Genomic DNA, 20,048 nt, shown 5'->3' with positions numbered 1-20,048 from the left:
TGAATGCCCTGCACCCCACCCAGACTTCTAGAACCACAAGCCTCCCTGTACCACCTGCATCCCTTTGTCTCCTTTACCTGTGGTCTCCTTGAGGGCATGACCCAATCTTTCCATTTTTATGTTTCCTAATTCAGGGCAGGACTCAAAGCAGCTTATAATACGTTTGCATTGAGTGAAAGAATGAGTGAACTTGGAACATAAATTCTCTCCCTCATGGAGCTGACGATTCCTGCACGAAGCTGGTCCCCATATACACCAAAGACACACTTCCTTCTGAGCTTGATTCAGAGAGAATTGCTTTTCCAGAATGTCACCAGTTGGAGGGTCTTTGCTTCTGGGTCATTTGCAGTGTCTAATGTCCTGTCCTTGCAGTTGGGTCTCAGAACCCCCGGTGATTTTCTGAGTCTCCTCGCCAGTCAGCATCCAGTTCCTAATGACGTTTCTAGTAGAGAACTGGAAGGATATTTTGTCTCTCTCGTCACTGTCTCACCATAGGAGTGGGGAAAGGCTTTCTCTCTTTTTCTGCCTTTGAAGACGTCTTGGATGGGTTTTCTTGGTGCCCTTAGAATGGTATCGTCTGCATATCTGAGGTTCTTGGTATTTCTCCCGGCAGTCTTGATTCCAGCTTGTGATCCATCCAGCCCAGCGTTTCTCATGATGTACGCTGCATGGAAGTTAAATAAGCAGGGTGATAGTATACAGCCTTGACAAACTCCTTTCCCAGTTGTGAACCAGTCCATTGTTCCATGTCCAATTCTAACTTTTGCTTCTTGACCCACATACAGGTAAGGTGGTTTGGTACTCCCATCTCTTTAGTAATTTTCCATAGTTGATTGTGATCCACACAGTCAAAGGCTTTAGCGTAGTCAGTGAAGCAGAAGTAGATGTTTTTCTGGAACTCTCTTGCGTTGTTGATGATCCAGTGAATATTGTCAATTTGATCTCTGGTTTCTCTGTCTTTTCGAAACCCAGCTTATACGTCTGGAGGTTCTCTGTTCATGTGCTGTTGACGCCTAGCTTGAAGGATTTTGAGTATTACTTTGCTAGTGTGTGAGGGCTTCCCTGGTGACTCAGACGGTAAAGAATCATCCTGCAGTGTGAGAGACCTGGGTTCTATCCCTGGGTTGGAAAGATCCCCTGGAGGAGGGCATGGCAACCCACTCTAGTTATCTTGCCTGGAGAGTCCCCATGGACAGAGGAGCCTGGCGGGCTACAGTCCATGGGGTCGCACAGAGTTGGACATGACTGAAGTGACTAAGCGGCAGCCGCACCATGTGAGATGAGCGCAGTTTTTACAGTAGTTTGAGCATTCTTTGGCATTGCCTTTCTTTGGGATTGGAATGAAAACTGACCTTTTCCAGTCCTGTGGCCACTGCTGAGTTTTCCAAATTTGCTGGCATATTGAGTGCAGCATATTAACAGCATCATCTTTTAGGATTTGAAATAGCTCTGTGGGAATTCCATCACCTGCATTAGCTTTGTTCATAGTGATGCTTTCTAAGGCCCGCTTTGCTTCACATTCCAGGGTGTCTGGCTCTAGGTGAGTGACCACACCATCACACAAGAAGGCAAAGTGGTTGTCTGAGGAGGCTCTACAAATAGCTGGGGAAAGAAGAGAAAGGAAAGGCAAAGGAGACAGGGAAAGGTATACCCAACTGAATGCAGAGTTTCAGAGAATAGAAAGGAGCGATGAGAAGGCCTTCTTCAATGAAAAAGAGCTAGAGGGAAACAGCAGAATGGGAAAGACTAGAGATCTCTTCAAGAAAAGTGGAGGCATCAAAGGAACATTTCATGCAAGGATGGGCATGATAAAGGACAGAAACCGTAAGGACCTAACAGAAGCAGAAGAGATTAAGAAGAGGCGGCAAGAATACACAGAAGGACTATACCAAACAGGTCTTGATGACCTGGATAACCACGATGGTGGGTCACCCACCCACCCACAAAGCTGTCCATGTAAGAATGTCTCCATGAGTGTCTGAAGCTGCTTTGTTTAGCATTGACCCAGACTGGAGAGACTCCAGATGTCCTTCCAGCATGAGTGACTGAAGCAGGCTCGTGACCGCAGGCCAGTGCTCAGCCCTGGAGGCGGCTGGCTGGGATCATTTGGCCCAGACTCATGTATAGGTTACCTCTGGCCTGACGCATCATACCCAATCAGAGGCCTGAGACAGCCACAGTGGCATATTTTGCCCAGGAACCTGCTGATCTGACTGGTCTTGGGGGAAACAGCTCATTTCTGCTCCGTGTGGTTTCAGCAGCTTGACGGAGGCAGAGGTGCGCCTGCCAGGGTGGCTCCCTGGGATGCAAGTCGGTGCTGCTGGTTGTCGGTTCCTCCCCACGTGGGCCTCTCTTCGGGGCTGCTTGAGCTTCCTCCTGGCATGGTGACTGGGTTCCAAGAGCAAGTTTCCCCAGAGTCGGGCAGTGGATGCTCCCAGTTTCTTACAGTTCGGTCCAGAAGCTGGCACTGCATCCTCTGACACTTTCTCTGGCAAGCAGACTGCAAGGAGATTCAACCAGTCCATCCTAAAGGAAATCAGCTCTGATTGTCCATTGGAAGGACTGATGCTGAAGCTCCAGTACTTTGGCCATCTGATGCGAAGAGCCGACTCATTGGAAAAGACCCTGATGCTGGGAAGGATTGAGGGCAGGAGGAGAAGGGGACGACAGAGGATGAGATGGTTGGATGGCATCACCGACTCAATGCACGTGAACTTGGGCAAACTCCAGGAGATGATAAGGGACAGGGAATCCTGGCGTGCTGCAGTCCACGGGATCCCAAAGAGTCGGACATGACTTGGTGACTGAACGGCAACAATAAATGGCAAGCCGACTGCAAGGAGAGCAAACCAGTCCATCCTAAAGGAGATCAACCCTGAATATTCATTGAAAGGACTGATGCTGAAGCTTCAGTACTTTGGCCACCAGATGTGAAGAACCAACTGCTTGGAAAAGACCCTGATGCTGGGAAAGATTGAAGGCAGGGGGAGAAGGGGATGACAGAGGATGAGATGGTTGGATGGCATCACAGACTGAATGGACGTGAATCTGAGCAAGGTCCGGGAGGTGGTGATAGACAGGGAAGCCTGGCGTGCTGCAGTCTGTGGGATCACAAAGAGTCGGACATGACTGAGTGCCTGAATGACAGCAGCAGTGGGAAGTAGTCAGGAGCCCAGATTCAGGGGAGGTGACGGCAGCCCCATCTCTCGATGCAGGGATGTCGGAAGGGCCAGATGTGAAAACAGTCACCCCATTTACCTTCTGTCCTGCTGGAGACCTTGAGCCCCGAGGGAGACATGCTCTGGCTGAGACCCTCGTGTGCAGCCCCGTGGACCCCATCTGCCTGAATCCGGCGGGGAGCTGTCCTTCTCCTCCCTCTTCCTCCAGCCTCACTGCCCCGCGAGGCCCAGAGCCAGCCTTGGCCCAGCTCCCCGTGGGGTTCCAGCGTGAGGGAACCTCGCATCGGAAATAGTGAAATCTCCCAAACGTGGGTGATGACGGGAGGCACTGCCACGCCTTCATTCTCCTCCTTTCCATAAGCTAGGTTTCATGACTTGCTTGAGCACAGTAGGGGCTGTAATAGCCATTTGTGGGGTGCTGTCCAAGCCTTTCCTATTTTGCCAGGGGTCGGGTGAGTGGGAGGACACAGGGAGGAGCTTGGAGGAAAGCAGCAATGCTGGGAGCCGGCAAGGGAGGGCCGTAACCCGACCGCGAGAGGAACAGTTCACACTGCACACTTCTGATGGCGGTGGCTTGGCAGGGTCTCCCTTCCCAGGGAGAACAGTGCTTTAGAAGCGGTTGCTTGACGGGCGCTGCCGGTACCCCCAGAGAAGCGAGTGCCTGGAATTGCAGACCTCAAGGATTCACTGAGGCTACAGTGCTGCTCCCGGCCGGTCCAGTGTCTGATCACATGGACGATGCGTCTGCCCAGAGCCTCACTGCGTCCTGTGAGTCAAGCATCGTGCCCTTCGGGGTGGACTTGGGGGCTCAAGTTTGGATGGTGTGACTAAAGCTGAAAATTCACAGCTTGTGAAATGGGACTTTTTCTAATAGTTTCTGGCACCGCCCCCCTCCAGTATCAGATTTGTCTGTCTTGACTCATCCCGGTAACGCCCGCCTCCTTTTTTTCCTGCTGTCAGGAACGTGTGCTGGAGAAAAGAAATTAAATCATACTGAAGTGTTAGGGTCTACCGGGAGCTTGGTGTGGTGTCCTTCCCAGGGAGAAGGCGATGGTGGTTTCAGAGGCTGCTGAGGTAGAGTGTTCTCAAAGGAAGGAATCTCCAGTGCTAGAATTTACCTAGTAAGCTAGCAAGAATGGGAAGTCTTTTGAGGAAAGGCTTCTTTGTCTCTTGCCTTCGTGTTAAGTCGCTTCAGTCATGTCTGACTCTGCAACGCTATGGACCTTAACTCACCAGACTCCTCTGTCCATGGGATTCTCCAGGCAAGAAAACTGGCGTGGGCTGCTGTGTCCTCCTCCGTGGATTCTTCCCGACCCAGGGATCGAACCCACGTCTCTACCGTCTTTTCCATTGGCAGGCAGGTTATTACCACTAGCACCGCTTGGGAAGCCCCTTTTTGTTTGTTTGTTTTTTTTTTTTCACTTTCTTGGAGGCCCCCAAATATTCAGGCCTTTGTAGGGAGGAAGGTGAGTGAGTGACTGGTAAGCCTTCCGGGTATTTCCAGTTCTGTTCTGGTGGTGATAGGGCTTATCTCCCCAGCTTACCTGTTCCCTAGCACTTAGGAGCCTCCCTGTCCACTTCTGCGTCGCCCCAGCGGATGCCTTTCGGCTTGCTTTCTAGCAGTTAAATATGCAGCCTCAGTGCATATCAGCTATTATATCAGCAGAACTGCAGAGTATTTTACAAGTAATCAGTTCATGCAGATGGCACATAAATCATGTCTGCTCTGGCCCTTTGGACACTAATGTTCCCTTATTAAGGCATAAGTAAGCCTTCCTGTTCTCATCCATCCTCCCAGACTTTTTTTAATTACTGACAAGCAGCGCCTGGTGGTTGCTCCGCCAGCCCCATCGTCCCTCCCCGGCTAAGTTGCTTTCGTGAGGTTTGTCTTGTTTTTCCGGAGCTGGCCAAGTTGCCGTAGGAAGCTGGGTACCTTGCGAATGGCCTGAGCCCAAGGAGACGCTTATCTCTGAGAGGAAGTGGCCGCTGCGTTTCTGTTTGTGATAGTCTTGACCGGTTCATGTTTTTTGTGAAACGTGTCCTGATGACAGCAGTGGTGCTCCGGGGAGGAGGCACAGATTAGCCAGGCTTGGTCACGAGGGGTAACTGAAGTCCCCGCTGAAGTCTGGGGAGTGGACGCGGAGCAGTTTCGTGAACGCCAGTCTGCCTAAAGAAACAGAGACCGGGCCCTGTTTCTCAGCCCCTGGAAGACTGGATGCCCAGTTCACTCTCGTGTGCGCCGTTTCAACATTTCTTTATTCTCCTTCCAAACCGTGGGTGCAGATCTTTGGTCCAACCCACGTGGATTTCTGCTTCCAATTTCTCCTGCCCTGCTGCTCGTGTTCGCCCAGTTTTCATTTTGGTCTGAAATGACTCTCAGAGTCTAGAAGAACCTCTGGGTTCTTCTGGTTTGGTCTCAGAGAGAATAAACAACTTTTAAACAAGGCCTGTAAAAATACCGCCATCTACTTTTGAAAGACGTTTTCTGAATGTGAAATCTGTCTAAATAGTTACTGTTGAGGGTGGAAAGGATTTTGGAAATTGCAACAACAACTTATGATCCCCTTTTAGAGACCACCGCGGAGTGCCAGACCGTCTTGTCTCTTCTTGGATGGGCCGACGCCATTATGCAGGGCCTTGCTTTTTAGATCTCCTTTTTTAACACCACGTGTATGGAGTATAGTGGGGCTGAGGCACTCCGAGGTGGTGTTTTCCTCATACAGGGCAGAGAAATGATATAAAACAGGCATGTTTGGGGCGTCAGTTCAGAGCCCCAGGCTGGCTGGCAAGGGTGTCTTAGCAGCGAGAGAAGCCAGCCTGAGCGAGAGCCTCTGGGGTGCAGGTCGTGGATCGGATCCTGCTCTGGATTTCAGCCAGCCTGGGGTCCTGTATGTCTGCTTCTGGGACGTGATGGTCTTTTGGTACGACAGTGTAGAAGGACAGCATCTCAGAATAGAGATCATCCTCTTTCTCCCCTTCTGCCGGCAGCTGCTGAGATGGGGTGCGGGTTGAACAAGCTGGAGAAACGTGACGACCGACGGCCTGGAAATATCTACTCGACGTTGAAGAGGCCCCAGGTGGAGACCAAGATAGACGTGTCCTACGAGTACCGCTTCCTGGAGTTCACCACGCTGAGCGCCGGTGAGCCGGGCGCTGGGGGCGGGGCCGGCCGGGGGGCGGGGGCAGGCCGGGGGGATGGGCAGGGGGGCCAAGATAGACGTGTCCTACGAGTACCGCTTCCTGGAGTGCACCAGGCTGAGCGCCGGTGAGCCGGCCGCTGGGGGCAGGGGCAGGCTGGGGGGCCTGGGGGGCAGGCTGGGGGGGCCTGGGGGGCAGCCTGGGGGGCCTGGGGGGCAGGCTGGGGGGCATGGGGGGCAGGCTGGGGGGCCTGGGGGGCTGGGGGGCCTGGGGACAGGCTAGGGGGACAGGCCGGGGGGCTGGGGACAGGCTGGGGGGGCAGGCCGGGGGGCTGGGGACAGGCTGGGGGGCCTGGGGGGCAGGCTGGGGGGCCTGGGGACAGGCTGAGGGGACAGGCCGGGGGGCTGGGGACAGGCTGGGGGGGCAGGCTGGGGGGGCCAGGGGGTCTGGGGGGATAGGCTGGGGGTGGGGGGCGACTGACGGGGGTTTGTCGAGAAGGGACTGCTCTCAGGGAGCCGGGTGTCTAGGTGAGGTCTCTCACTTCTGCCAACTAGCAACTGATTTAAACAGAAGCGAATTAGAGCCAGGTGTGGGCCAGCTGGCACCCGGGGTGGGGTGAACACGGCCCATGGGCCTGCCCGCTGGCAGAGCGTTTCACGGCAGGCCGGGTGAAGGAGGCTGTGGTCGTGTCTCCTTGCGGCCGTCTGTCCGTCCTCCCAGCTCCCCCCGCGCCTTGTCCACCGTCCTGCCTCAACCCCGCGTCCCAGAGGCCCCGGGGCGGCTGATGAGTGAGGCCCAGCGTTTCCATCCGGAGCATTTGCGGAGCGCCGGCTGGCTGCGGAGACGTGGGCGTCGCTGCGGGGAAATCGCGTGGCCCGTCCTGGTGTCTCTCGTCCCCGTGAGGAACTCGACAGGCCGTGCCTGCAGGGTGGAAGCACGTAAACCAGGCTTCTGGAAGAGGGACCAGGGCGTTTTTCCTTGTGGGGGGGGGGTCCCTCGAAGTGGGGAACCCAAACTGGACACTTGCCAACACGGGCATCTGAAGACTGACTTTCTCCTCCCTGTGAATGTGTTAAGCTTCTGATAAGAGAAGAGAATTCGTGGCTAGAGAGAGCCTTCTGAGGTGTGGGTTCAAGTCCTGGCTCTGCTGTGGACCTGCATCTGTGCAGCGGGTGCTGGCAAGGCAGCAGGGGGCACGCGTGTGGCTCCAGGTGGGCGGCTGGCCTCCCTGCCCACTCCCCTCCTCCCCGCCGCTGCCTGACCACCTCCACGCGGGGCCAATATCACTCCCTGAGCCCTGGGTGGGGTGGGCGGCTGGGTGTCTCTACAGGGGCAGCCTGGGCACCCCTCACAGCCCCCCAAAGCCGACCCCTGGCTGTTCTCCTGATGAATAACCCCCGTTGTCCTCAGCGGCCAGACCCAACACCTCACTCATTGCAAACCACGCCTTCCCCTCCTCACCCACAGTTTCCAAGCCTCTTAAAGCGTCTTCCGAAAACGCTTGTGGTGTCGCTGAACAACGTGAACAAAGCTGAACCCAAAAGCATTTGGAGCATTTCATCAGCCAGTATTTGCTCAATGAGGACTTGAGTGCTTTCGACGTGCTGAGCCTGGTAGAGGGGTTAAGGAAAAGCCAGAGTGTGTACAGGAGCAAAGACCAAAAGGAAATGTAGCAAGATGTCAAACACGGTTTGTTAGGGCGCTGAGATGCAGGGGAGCTCTTTTTCTGTTTTTTGTAGTTTTGTGCATCGCGATTCTATTCATCACCAAGAGGAGTGGCGTTTTGCTTTCCTTGGTGATCACTTCCAGGAGCATAGACGGTGCCTCCCCACCCCCTGCCCCTGCAGCCACTGATTCTTGCTTGGCTCATCGCCTGAACTACCTTCCTGACTCCTGGCCAGTTTCTGGGCCGCCCTGTGCTCCAGGCACAGCACCTACACGGCTCTTTGCGGTTGGATCACGTTTTGTTGTCTGATTATAAAGTGGACATGTGTCCACTGAAAAAGTTAGGAAAACCCCGGAGTGACCCTCGCTGGTCTCCCTGCTTCTCCCCTCTCCGCCCGCCCTCGGGTCTCGCCCCTGCCGTGACTCCCGACCCCGGGGCACCAGCTTCCCTCCGCCTCATCCTCCCGCCGTCTGTCCGGAGTGTTCTGCTGCTTTGGCCTTGCTGTTGCTCAACAACCCCCCAGGCCTCCTCAGGGCCTTTGCACTGCCTGTTGCCTCTGCCCGAAAGTCCTCCCAGATACACCCTGGGCTCAAACCCTCAACCCCCTTCTCTGTGGAACCTCCCTGACCCCCTGTTTAAAACGTCCGCCTCCCCTGACTCCCCACCCTCTTGCTTATCCTCCTGGGGACTCCTGCCTTCAGCCTGCTCTGTGTTTTGCTTGTTGAAATCTGTTTCCTTGCCTGTCCTCTGCCTGTCTTCTAATGCGGGGTCCCGTCTCACAGGAGCAGGGCTGTGTCTGTCTCCCCGCTGTGTGTCATCAGTGTTGAGCTCAGTGCCCGGCACACAGTGATGACGTTGAATGAATCCTCAGTGTATATTTTTGTGTCCTGCTTTTACGCAGCTTAACGTTGTACAGTGAGGCACCCCCTGTGGTCCCTTGTGTTCCTAAAATACGGTTCAGTGGCCCTAAGTGCGAATCACTCAGGGTACCGTAAATCGCTCAGGGTACCGTAAATCACTCAGGGTACCGTAAATCACTCAGGGTACCGTAAGTCACTCAGGGTACCGTAAATCACTCAGGGTACCGTAAATCACTCAGGGTACCGTAAATCACTCAGGGCACCGTCATTTATTTTGGGCCCCCCTTTTTGGACGTTATTTTGGGCTTTGGGCTATTATAAATAATGTGATCAGCAGCATTGTACGTAAATCTCTGCGTGCGTTTCTGATTATTTCCTCAGGAATACTGAGATGAGAGGTGTGGGTGTCGGGACCCTTAGTAACTTGGCACCTTGGGCCCTGGGTGGGACCTGCACTGCAGCTCAAGTCCCGCCATGCTGAGCCCTTTGGCCGGTTCCCTGGGTGATGACAAGGGGGCTCCCGCTGCTGCTCAGGCTGTGCGGACCCCCTCCCTCATCTCTGGAGGACCACATGCTAGGGCCCTCAGCCTTGCCCGCTGTCCCCACCAGGACCCCACCTCCAGCCTCCATGTTCTGGTGCCATCAGACCACCCTCTGCACAGGGCTTGCCCCGCCCCCTGTTGCCAGCATCCCACCCTGAAGTCCCTTCTGGACATCCGTCCCGTCAGAATCACACTTTTCTGCACGGCTGTTGCTCGTCCCCATTGTCTTTATGATCCTTTTATTCCATCATACGTTAAACTCTCGTCTTTCCTTCAGGGCAGAGACTAAGCTTTGCCCACCTTTCTGTTCATCCGTCTGGCTCACGCCTTCTGGCCGGGAACAGACAGTCGTTCTGGACAGCTGGGCTCCAGGAAGCCTGCAGGGTTTGCCAGCAGCCTGTCAAGGTCCTTTTCCAGAAAGTCTCCTGGGGCGTCCGTCACTGCTCTGTATCAGAGCCTTCTATGTGCCAGGTCCTACGATGGCGCCTTGGACCCCTGATCTCATGTTTTAAACTCTTTGCAAACTTTGCCGACGTGTAACTTCAGCACGGCACACTGCACATCTTTAAAATGCCCAGACCCATGAAACCGTCACCTCATCAAGACGTTGGGTCACTTTCCCCCAAGTGTCCTCCTCCTCGAGTCCAGCCCTCTGTCCCCTGATGATATGCTCTGTCACTGACTTCATCTGTCTAGAATTGTCTATAAACGAAGTTGTTTCACTCTACTTACTTTGAGATCATTTATGTTGCCCGGTGTGGCAGTGGTTCATCCCTGTTCTCGCTGAGTAATCCTCAGGCGTGTGGATTTACCACGGTGTATTTTTCCCTTCACCTGTTGATGGACATTTGGGTCATCTTCAGTTTGGGGCTTTTACGAATTAAGTTGCTATGAACACATGCCTTTGTGGGCTTCTTTGGTGGTTTTATCGCCGCTGTAACCTAGAGAGGTGTATGGGTACGCTTGTTTTTTTTTTTTTTTTTTTTGCAGAAGAGGAAATGGTCGTTCAGAGAGGTTAAGTAAGTTTTCTAAAGATGTGGTGCTGGGAACTGATTAGGGCAGAAGCTGAATCTGGGTCTCTTGGGCATCCAAGCTCGGGTGCCGTATAAGCTGCAAGGTCCCAGGTGGATAGGCGTGAACAGCAGTCAGCACGTTCTTGCCATAAAGCTTGTGTTACCGTGTAGAGGGGCTGAGATACCCCTCTTCTGTGTTGGGTTGCCATAGGAGATTTTTGAGGAGCACTTGATGTGCTTTTTTTTCATAGAGAAGATGCTTGTCCAACTCTCACATACTCCAAGTTGGGGATAGGGTGTTGTCCACTTCCAGCTGCTGCCTTAGGAGGGGGACCACACGCATTTTTAAAAAGAGTCAAGATCAGAGTCCGCCCTGTTTTTTCTGCCCCTGGCTCAGAGCTTGGTGCTTTTGTGGATGATTTTGGAACTTGCAACCTCGCTTGTAGCGCTGATGGGGGCGAAAAGCAGCAGGAAACTCACCGCGAAGTGCATAAGCTGCCAAAAATCTCAGTTCTGGGTGATTTGATTGGGCCTTCAATTTTCAATTAACTCTGATCACCGAGGGGTGAACGTGCCCTTCGACGGGTTTCCTCGCAGGTGGAGGCCCATAAAGCATCGCGATTCCTGCAGAAGGGTGCCTCGTTAGCCCTTTTATGTGTGCGGCTTGCCAGCTTCTCGGTGCCAGGCCACTGACACCACTGGAAAGCTACCTGTGAGAGTCCATGGTGTTTGTAACAGGAGCAGTGGGCACAGTCTGTGACCCGTAGGGCGACAGTAATGCCTCGGGCATGACCTTTGCCTGACTGTGTGGCTCCGCACTGTCCAGGACAGGAGCCACCAGCCACGTGGCAGTTTAGTATAACAGTTAACACTGAGTGAAATAAACGCATGAAACAAATATATGAATACAAATGAATGAAATATATGAAAAAACAGGAATCAAAGTAAAAATCCGTTGCTCTGCCATCCCGGGCACATGTCATGTGCTCAGCAGATGCGTGTGGCTCATGGCTACTGTACCGGCCATCGCAGAGGACTCACCCCCAGAGCAGACAGTCCTGTGGGGCGGTGCTCTCCCGGTCGGTTTTTGAGGTAGGAAGAGTCGGTTCCAGGTCTGACTCTGCATCCCTAATCCGATTAACGTACCGTTTGTGTTATGAAAGCTTGCTCCTGGCCTCACTAGGGGCCGTAGGATGACTGTTCATCGACGTCACACATATTTACTGACTGCGGACTGGACCCAGCTGTTGTGTCTGGAGCTGTAGCAAAGTTCTCCAGATGATATTTATTTTTAATTGCGGCTCTGGAGGCTGAAGGTCCACGATCGGGGGGCCTGCAGGGCCGGGTTCTGGTGGGAGCTCTCTTCCTGACCCGTGGACAGCCACCTTCCTGCTGCGTCTTCACCCCTGAGTGAGACAGAGCGCCCCTTTCCTGTCTCTTCTTGTGAGGTCGTTGGTCTTATGGGAATAGAGTCCCACCCTTATGACCTCATTTCCTTAGTTACTTGTGTCATGGCCTGCTCAGTCGTGTCTGATTCTTTGCAACCTCAAGGAGTGTAGCTCATCAGGCGCCTCTGTCCATGGAGTTTTCCAGGCAAGAATACTGGAGTGGATTGCCATTTTTTTTTCCCTCCAGGGGAACTTCCTGACCCAGAGATTGAACCCATGTCTCCCATGGCCCCTGCATTAACAGGTGGATTCTTCACTGCTGGGCCACCTGGGAAGCCCCAAAACATGGCACCTTAGTTACTTCCTCACCCTCAATACTCTCACCCTGGGAGCTGGGGCTTCAGCATCTGGATTTCAAAGGGACACCATTCAGTCCATACCACTGGCCTAGCCTACTGGTCTACATTGCTCGGCATCTTACAGATGGAGAGCCAAGTCACTAGAGTGCTGGTGATGAAGGGGATGTGGTGAAAGGTTCCCTTGTTGGAAGATGTGTGTGTGTCAAGGAAGGTTTGAGACCTGCAGCTGGATTTGGAGTCAGCCAGATGGAGAAGGTGTTGGAGAAGGCTCTTGAGAGTCCCTTGGACTGCAAGGAGATCCAACCAGTCCATCCTAAAGAAAGTCAGTCTTGGGTGTTCATTGGAAGGACTGATGTTGAAGCTGAAACTCCAATACTTTGGCCACCTCATGTGAAGAGTTGACTCATTGGAAAAGACTCTGATGCTGGGAAAGATTGAAGGCGGGAGGAGAAGGGGATGACAGAGGATGAGATAGTTGGATGGCATCACTGACTCAATGGACATGAGTTTGGGTAAGCTCCAGGAGTTGGTGAAGGACAGGGAAGCTGGGTGTGCTGTGGTCCATGGGGTCACGAACAGTCAGACACGACTGAGTGACTGAACAACAAGGTGGCGAATGAGGCTGGGAATAGATGATCCTTTTCAGGTAAAGGGGACAACCTGTGGGAGGAGCCAGAACATACAGACTTGAGAAGCCACGGGCAGTTCAAGTTGATTGGTGTGTGTCCTTTTGGGGGCCAGATGACTGAAGGTCTTAGGTCTTGGACCGAGGAGTCTAGTCTCTCTCAAGAGCTCTAAAGGCTCTTGAGATGGGGCTAGGGTAGGTGACACAATCAGATTTGTGTTCTGGAAAGCTAGCTCTGGGTTTAGAAAGAGAAGGGATGGAAGGAAGGGGTAAAACTGGGGGAGAGGAGACCATCTTGAAGCCGTTGCAATCATGAGCAGGGAGTGAAGGTGGCTGTCGGGACAAGAGGATGGGTGGGTTGAGAGAAGTCAGCGGGTGGACCCAGGGCCTGACTGGCTGGTGAGGGGGTGGGGGGTAGAGGTGGAGGTGGCTTAGCTGGATACCTGGCTGGCTGGCACGGGGGCTGCACAATCAATGCTCTGATTCTGCTTTAAAGCATTGACTTTTTTTTAATTCGAATGGAGTTGCTTTACACTGTTGTGTTAGTTTCATCTGTACAGCAGCGTGAATCAGCCGTATTCACACATATCTCCCTCCCTGCTGGGCCTCCCTCCCAACCCCCATCCCGCTCCCAGGTCATCACAGAGCACCAAGCTGAGCTCCCTGTGCTGCACAGCGGCTTCCCACTAGTGATCTGTTTTACACATAACAGTGTGTATGTCCCAACACAGCATTTCCTTTTTAAAAACCAGTTTATTATTTATTTTGCATGGGCTGGATCTTTGTTCCCTGGTGGTCCAGTGGATAAGACTCTGTGCTCCCAATACAGGGGGCACAGTTTCTAACTCTGATCGGGAACTCAGATCCTACTTACCATACCTGGGCCCGTGCACCGCAACTAAAGCATTTTCAGATAATGCTTGCAAGGAGCCTGAGAGCCGGAGGGAAGGCTCTCTCTCTCTCGCTTTCTCTCTCTCTCTTCTTCAGATGAGGAGATTGCCTTGACAGGTAGTAGTACTAAGTGGGACCAGAATCCAGTGTTTGAACTCCCTTGACATAGGACCTTTCTACTGCACGTGAAAGGGAGCTCTCAGACCTCCTGAATGATGTCTCAGTCTAAAAAAGAACTTTACTGGGATCTAACCATAAAATGCACCCATGTGAGGTGTATGGCTTGATGAGATTTGGTAACTGAAACACCCTTGTGATTACCACCACACTCAGGATCTAGAACGCTTCCATCGCCCCCGAGGATTCCCTGCCCTAGACAGCCCCTGATTGGCCTTCGGTCACTGTAGATTCACCTGCTCCTTCTAGAATAGTATAGCAGTGTCATCACACAGCGTGTATGCCTTTGTGTCTGACTTCTTCAACTCGGCATAATGCTTCGGGGATTCATCCATGCCACTGTATGTATCGAGAACGCGTGCCGTCGCGCTTCCGCGCAGCGTGCCGTCGCGCTTCCGCGCAGCGTGCCGTCGCGCTTCCGCGCAGCGTGCCGTCGCGCTTCCGCGCAGCGTGCCGTCGCGCTTCCGCGCAGCGTGCCGTCGCGCTTCCGCGCAGCGTGCCGTCGCGCTTCCGCGCAGCGTGCCGTCGCGCTTCCGCGCAGCGTGCCGTCGTTCGGATGTGCGGCAGTGTTTTTAATCATTTCCTGTTGAACACTTGGGCTGTTTCCAGTTTGGGGCTATTCTCAACTAAGCTGCTATGAACGTTTGTGGACGAGCCTTGTGAGGACCTGTGTTTTCATTTCTGTTGTGTAAATATGAGGGGTGGAATTTCCCAGTTGTGTGGTAAATGTATCATTTACCTTTATGAGAAACTGCGCACTGCTCTCCAGAGTAGCTGTACCATTTTACATTTCAGACGATACATGAAGGGTGGTGGGGCTTTCCCAGGTCTGTGGTAAAGAATCCACCTGCCAAAGCAGGAGACGCAGGAGATGTGGGTTCGATCCCTGCGTCGGGAAGATCCCCCGGAGGAGGAAATGGCAGCCCAGTGTTCTTGCCTGGAGAATCCCATGGACAGAGGAGCCTGGCGGATACAGTCCATAGGGTTGCAAAGAGTTGGACGAGACTGAGCGCACGCACCGCACCTATTTGATGGGTAGCGGATTCAGTTCTTCACGTGTGATGATTACAGATGCCGTGCATTCAGTACCTGTATGTGTGCGGTCAGTCTCATCTGACTCTTTGCGACCCCGTGGACTGTAGCCTGCAAGGCTCCTCTGTCCAGGGAATTTTCCAGGCAAGAACACTGGAGTGGGTTGCCATTTCCTCCTCCAGGGGATCTTCCCGACCCTGAGATGGAAGCAGTGTCTCCTGCATTGGCAGCCTGGTTCCTTTACCTCTGTGCCACCTGGGAACCCCAATTCAGCACCTAGTGTGTGTCAATCAATTTTAAATGAAGTAACTACAGTCTCACGAGGTAGGTGAAGTTACCTCCAGGGTATAGAAGGACGAATTGAGGTCTCGAGTTTGGGGAGGTTATACTCGTGACTTGCTGTAGGCCACCAAGCAGCTGGATGTTTGTAGCAAATTCCATCATCTTTCTGAGCAGCAGAGCCTTCACTCTGGTCTGCTTTTGATCCCTGAATCGCCTGCGTGCTGTGGTGGGTTTCAGCTGCATTGAAGGGCTTCACCGTGAAACCACCGAGAAGTGCCTCATGCTCTGCTGCGCATCTGCTTCAAGCTCGTCTTCTGTTTTTTCGCTTAAATTCTTGCTTGTAAAACATTCCCATGACACACATTACAATTTCTAGGATCAGCTCACATTGCCACATTTTTAAAATTCCCGTCTTTGTGGTTTTCCTGTCTCAGAGGTCTTGAAGAGCTGACCTTTGGGGGTTTTTTGCTCCGACATTGTGCTGACCAGGCTCATACTTGCGTTTTGACTGCCAGCATTTTAGCCTTAAGCCCTGTGGATAAATTTTGGGTGGTCATGGGAATAACACAGGGTCACATTAATTATTCAAAACATGTATATTGTGCAATGAATCATTTAAGGGTCCAATTTTTACTTCACTTCCAGTCTGGGTAATCTTATCCCTAAGCACGACTGCAGAAGCAGCTGCTAATCATTGTCTCTTTAAGTTGTTCTTTTAATCTCTCCTCCCAACTGGGATAGAGTCACCCAAAGAGATGGATCACAGTTTACTTTAAGGTCTAAAAACTAGCAGGTTAAAGTGTTTTGGGGCCAAGAGCCTGGGTGCTGAGTGACTTGTTATAAATCTTGGTGCTGCTAGCCTGTTGGATTTCATGGGTTGTTGGGGGAGGTGATAAGAAAATCTAAAATGTCATCAAAAATGATGTTAACCTCCAGAGAAAGACTCTGGGCCTTAAGAACGAATCATTTCACTAAAGGCATGGTTCTCTAACTTGATAGTGAGTCAGAGTCACCTGAAAAGCCCTTTGACACCCAGACTCCTGGGCCCCAGAACTTCTGACTCATTAGTCTGGGGCCGAGTTGGGGAATGCTGCTGCCACAAGTTCCCAGGTGACGCTGATACGACTCATCTGGGGACCACGCTGAGAACCTTCCGAGACCAAGTGGGCTGCAAGTTTCTTTGATTTGCGTGGAGAAGGACGAGAGAAACGATACTGGTGTGACTTTTTAAAGTATGAAATAAACTTTAGTAAATATTTGCATACGTAACTATGTGTTCTGACTAGTTCAGATTTTATTTCCCTGAAGGAGCTTGCCGTGTATTTGCTGCCGGTGGAGCACAGTGATTCCAACTTTGGTTAAAAGGTTCCCATGCCGGGCTGCACCCCAGGCCCCTGAAGTCCATCTTGGGAGAGGCAGCCAGGCCTGGGTGCTTTTTGAGACTGTGGGTGAAGCCGTGGGCAGCCATGGTGGAGGGCAAGTGGGAGGCAGTGGTGAAGTGCCAGGTGGTCAGTCCCAGCCTGGTATCCCAGCTGCTCACCATCAGGTGGGTCACCTGTTCTGAGGTTTCGTTTCCCTTCAGCCCTGGGAGATGTCTGTAACTCCTGCAGGTCACCTCCAGCTCCCTGAAGCCTGGGCCTTTCCCCAGCGTGCCGAGCAGGAGACATGGTATGGTTTGGAAAAATGGCGCAAACAGTTCTTCTCCAACTTTAGCAACAACAGAATCACCGGGTGGGCTTGTGGGTTCAGATTACCGAGCCCCTGTCCGTGGCGTTTGTCATCTGGATGTCTGGGGTAGAGGCCCAGGATTTTGCACCTCTAGCAAGTTACCGGGTGATGCTGCTGTTTGCCGTTGCTGCCGTGGGGACCACCTTGAAACCCACTGGACTGGCCCGTGGGCAGTAGGTTCCCACCAGCAGCTGCAATCATTCTCCTGGCCTGAGTCCCCCACATCTCCGTTGTCACCGAAACTCAGCCTCCCCAGGGCCCCCCGCAGACTTCAGTCTGTCATGAAACCAGTGTTTCTAAACTGCTTTCCTCCTCTCTGAGCAGACACGCAGCACTGCCTCGCTGGTCCTGAGCTGGGCCTTCTGTTTCTCCCCTTTGCCTCGGTGTGAACCATCCACCCGTGGAGCACTCCCCGCCCCAACCCCTGCACACAGCCCAAGGCTCCCTAGGGTCCCCGCCCTCCTTCATGGTCCTGGAAAAGCTTCACCTGTTCCAGGCTGTCTTCCCTGAGAGCTCAGCTCTTGGGGGTGACCGGTGCTATGGAGGGGGATGGGAGCGCGTGGGTTTGGGGATTAGAGGCTGTATGGTTGGGAATGAGCGTTTGCAGGGAGGTTGCTGGGCTCAGCTGAAGGCCGAGGAGTGAGAGGTGGGTCTCAGTCCAGCCGCTCAGTCGTGTCCGACTCTTTGCAACCCCATGGACTGCAGCATGCCAGGCCTCCCTGTCCCATCACCGACTCCTGGAGCTTGCTCAAACTCATGTCCGTTGAGTCAGTGATGCCATCCAACTGTCTGATCCCCGTCATCCCCTTCTCCTCCTGCCTTCGATCTTTCCCAGCATTAGGGTCTTTTCAAATGAGTCAGCTCTTTGCATCAGGTGACCAAAGTTTTGGAGTTTCAGCTTCAGCATCAGTCCTTCCAGTGAATAATCAGACTGATTTCCTTTAGGATGGACTGGTTGGATCTCCTTACAGTCCAAGAAGTCTCAAGAGTCAAAAGCATCAATTCTTCCGCGCTCAGCTTTCTTTATGGTCCAACTCTCACATCCATACATGACCACTGGAAAAACCATTGCCTTGACTAGACGGGCCTTTGTTGGCAAAGTAATGTCTCTGCTTTTTAATGTGCTGTCTAGGTGGGTCATAACTTTTCTTCCAAGGAGCAAGAGGTGGGGGTCTAGGGAACAGTTTTGTGCTGGCTAACAGGTGTGTTGCCAGTGATCTGCAGAAGACCCTTCTTGGACCAGGGTCTTGACTCCTGAGTGTCTGTGCCCTTCCCTCTTGTCTAGGCTTGAAGGGGAGGCGTAGGAGAGTTAGTGTACTGTGGCTTGACCAGAAAATGCCAGGCATATTAGGGGCCCAGTTACACCCACAACATCTAAGCAGACCTTTGTTTTCGCTTACACAGCTCATCACGTCTAGCTGGAAACACTGCTCCTTAGCAGGAGGTCTGCAGATGTACTTGGGCCTTGGGGCCACATGTCCGCCTCCTCCTGCTCCTCCTCGGGAAGCCTTTGCTGCTCCCTGCACCCCATTTCTACTCCGTTACTGCCCTCGCCAGTGTGACCAGACCCATAGAGGTCACCTCGATCCTGGGCGTATGTTCAGAGAAAGCTATAATTCAGAAAGATCCATGCACCCCTTTATTCATGGCAGCACTATTTACAGTAACCAAGATGGGGAAGCAACTTAAGGTGTCCATCGACAGATGAATGGATAAAGAAGATGTGATACACACACACACACACACACACACAGAGGAATACTATTTACCCATGAAAAGAATGAAATAATGCCATTTGTAGCAATGTGGATGACCTGGAAATGATCATAGCAAGTGAAGTAAGCCAGCCAAAGACAAATGTCATATGACATCGCTGATATGTGGAATCTTAAGAAGGGACACAAATGAGCTTATTTACAAAACAGAAAGAGAGTCACAGACAAGGAAGACGACCTTACGGTTACCAAGGTGAGAGGCGTGGGGGGAGGGGTCAATTGGTAATTTGGGATGAATGTATGCACACTACTGTATATAAAATAAATAACAACAGAGACCCACTTGTGTAGACAGGGAACTATACTCAATATTTAGTAATAACCTGTGAGGGGAAAGAATCTGAAAAAGTATATGTATACACACACACACACACATCCATAGGCATGTATGTATTCACAACTGAATCACTATGCTGTATACCTAAAACTAACATGCATTGTACATCGACTGTACCTCAATAGAAAAATCAAAGAGAAGTGACCTGGAGGTGACCAGAGAACAGTGTTGATGGACTGAGCTTGAGTGCAGTGGGTCAGGGCGCTCCCAGGACACCTGGCCGCCCGACCCCTGACTGCAGTTGTCTGCGCTGCAGGTGTGAGCCCCCCGTTTCAGGGAAGCCCTCAGCTCAGGGAAGGAAGGAAGAGCCCTGGGGGATGGGTGGTTATTTGCATTACAGGAGGATTCTCGGTTTAAAGTGGCTTTCACCATGGGGTTCCTTTCCTGGAGCCTGAGTGCCCTGAAGTGTTTGTTTTGCCATCCATAACGAGGTGTTTATTACCGCTCTAAATATGATACCTGCAGCTTTAGAACATAACAAATTCATCTGTAACATTTGCCGCTCTTCCGCAGAATCGAACATGAAGGCTCTGATGTTGATGGTGTATTTTTTTTTTCAGGGAAAACAAACAAACAGACCTTGAGGCAAAATGTCAGAAGCCAGGAAGGAGGGTGAATAGAAGCAGCTCTTGAGGCTGTGGCATAAGGCAGGGGTTCCCAGTCTGTGTTGGGGGGATAGCTTTTCATGTCTCCCTGTCGTGAAGCTCGTCCCTGAGGGGAGGGTCCTCCTGCTGCAGCCCTGACTCTTGGTGGCAGAAGGCCCGTCTGCGTCGGTGTCCTCTGTGGTTGGCTGAGGTTGTCCATAGGTGATGAGGTGTGGACAGGAGCTGCGTGTGGTGATAAGGGTATTATTACCGTGGGTAGCAGTAACAGCGGTGATGACTGCCAGTGAGCCACGCACCATGCCTGGGATGAGTTCACCCTCAGGGCATCCTGACTTTGGAGATGAGGAAATGGGCCTCAGAGAGGTTATCCAGCATGCCCACGGTCACACAGCATGTACGTGGTGGGGCAGGCATCGGAACTCAGACAAGTGCTTTGCTTGTGAGCAGAGCT

The 20,048-nt window shown here is 52.6% G+C and overlaps 1 protein-coding gene across 3 annotated transcripts in view; it reads left to right on the top strand.

Annotated features, from left to right (window-relative positions):
* Positions 1-20,048, top strand: part of RFTN1 (raftlin, lipid raft linker 1) — a 226,578-nt gene that overhangs the window by 12,668 nt on the left and 193,862 nt on the right. For 2 of the 3 annotated variants that reach the window (XM_070797183.1, XM_070797186.1), the window contains exon 2: positions 6,168-6,320. In XM_070797183.1, coding sequence (XP_070653284.1) covers positions 6,176-6,320 — 145 coding nt within the window. In that variant the 5' untranslated portion in view covers positions 6,168-6,175. Of the gene's footprint in view, positions 1-3,783; positions 3,948-6,167; positions 6,321-20,048 lie in introns of those variants that run through there. The other variant, XM_070797181.1, reaches the window with a different exon arrangement.

This window comes from Bos indicus, chromosome 1, assembly GCF_029378745.1.
Source record: "Bos indicus isolate NIAB-ARS_2022 breed Sahiwal x Tharparkar chromosome 1, NIAB-ARS_B.indTharparkar_mat_pri_1.0, whole genome shotgun sequence".
Classification (NCBI taxonomy): Eukaryota; Metazoa; Chordata; class Mammalia; order Artiodactyla; family Bovidae; genus Bos; species Bos indicus.
Note: the sequence above shows the minus strand (reverse complement) of the source record. Positions and strands in the feature narration are given on the sequence as shown.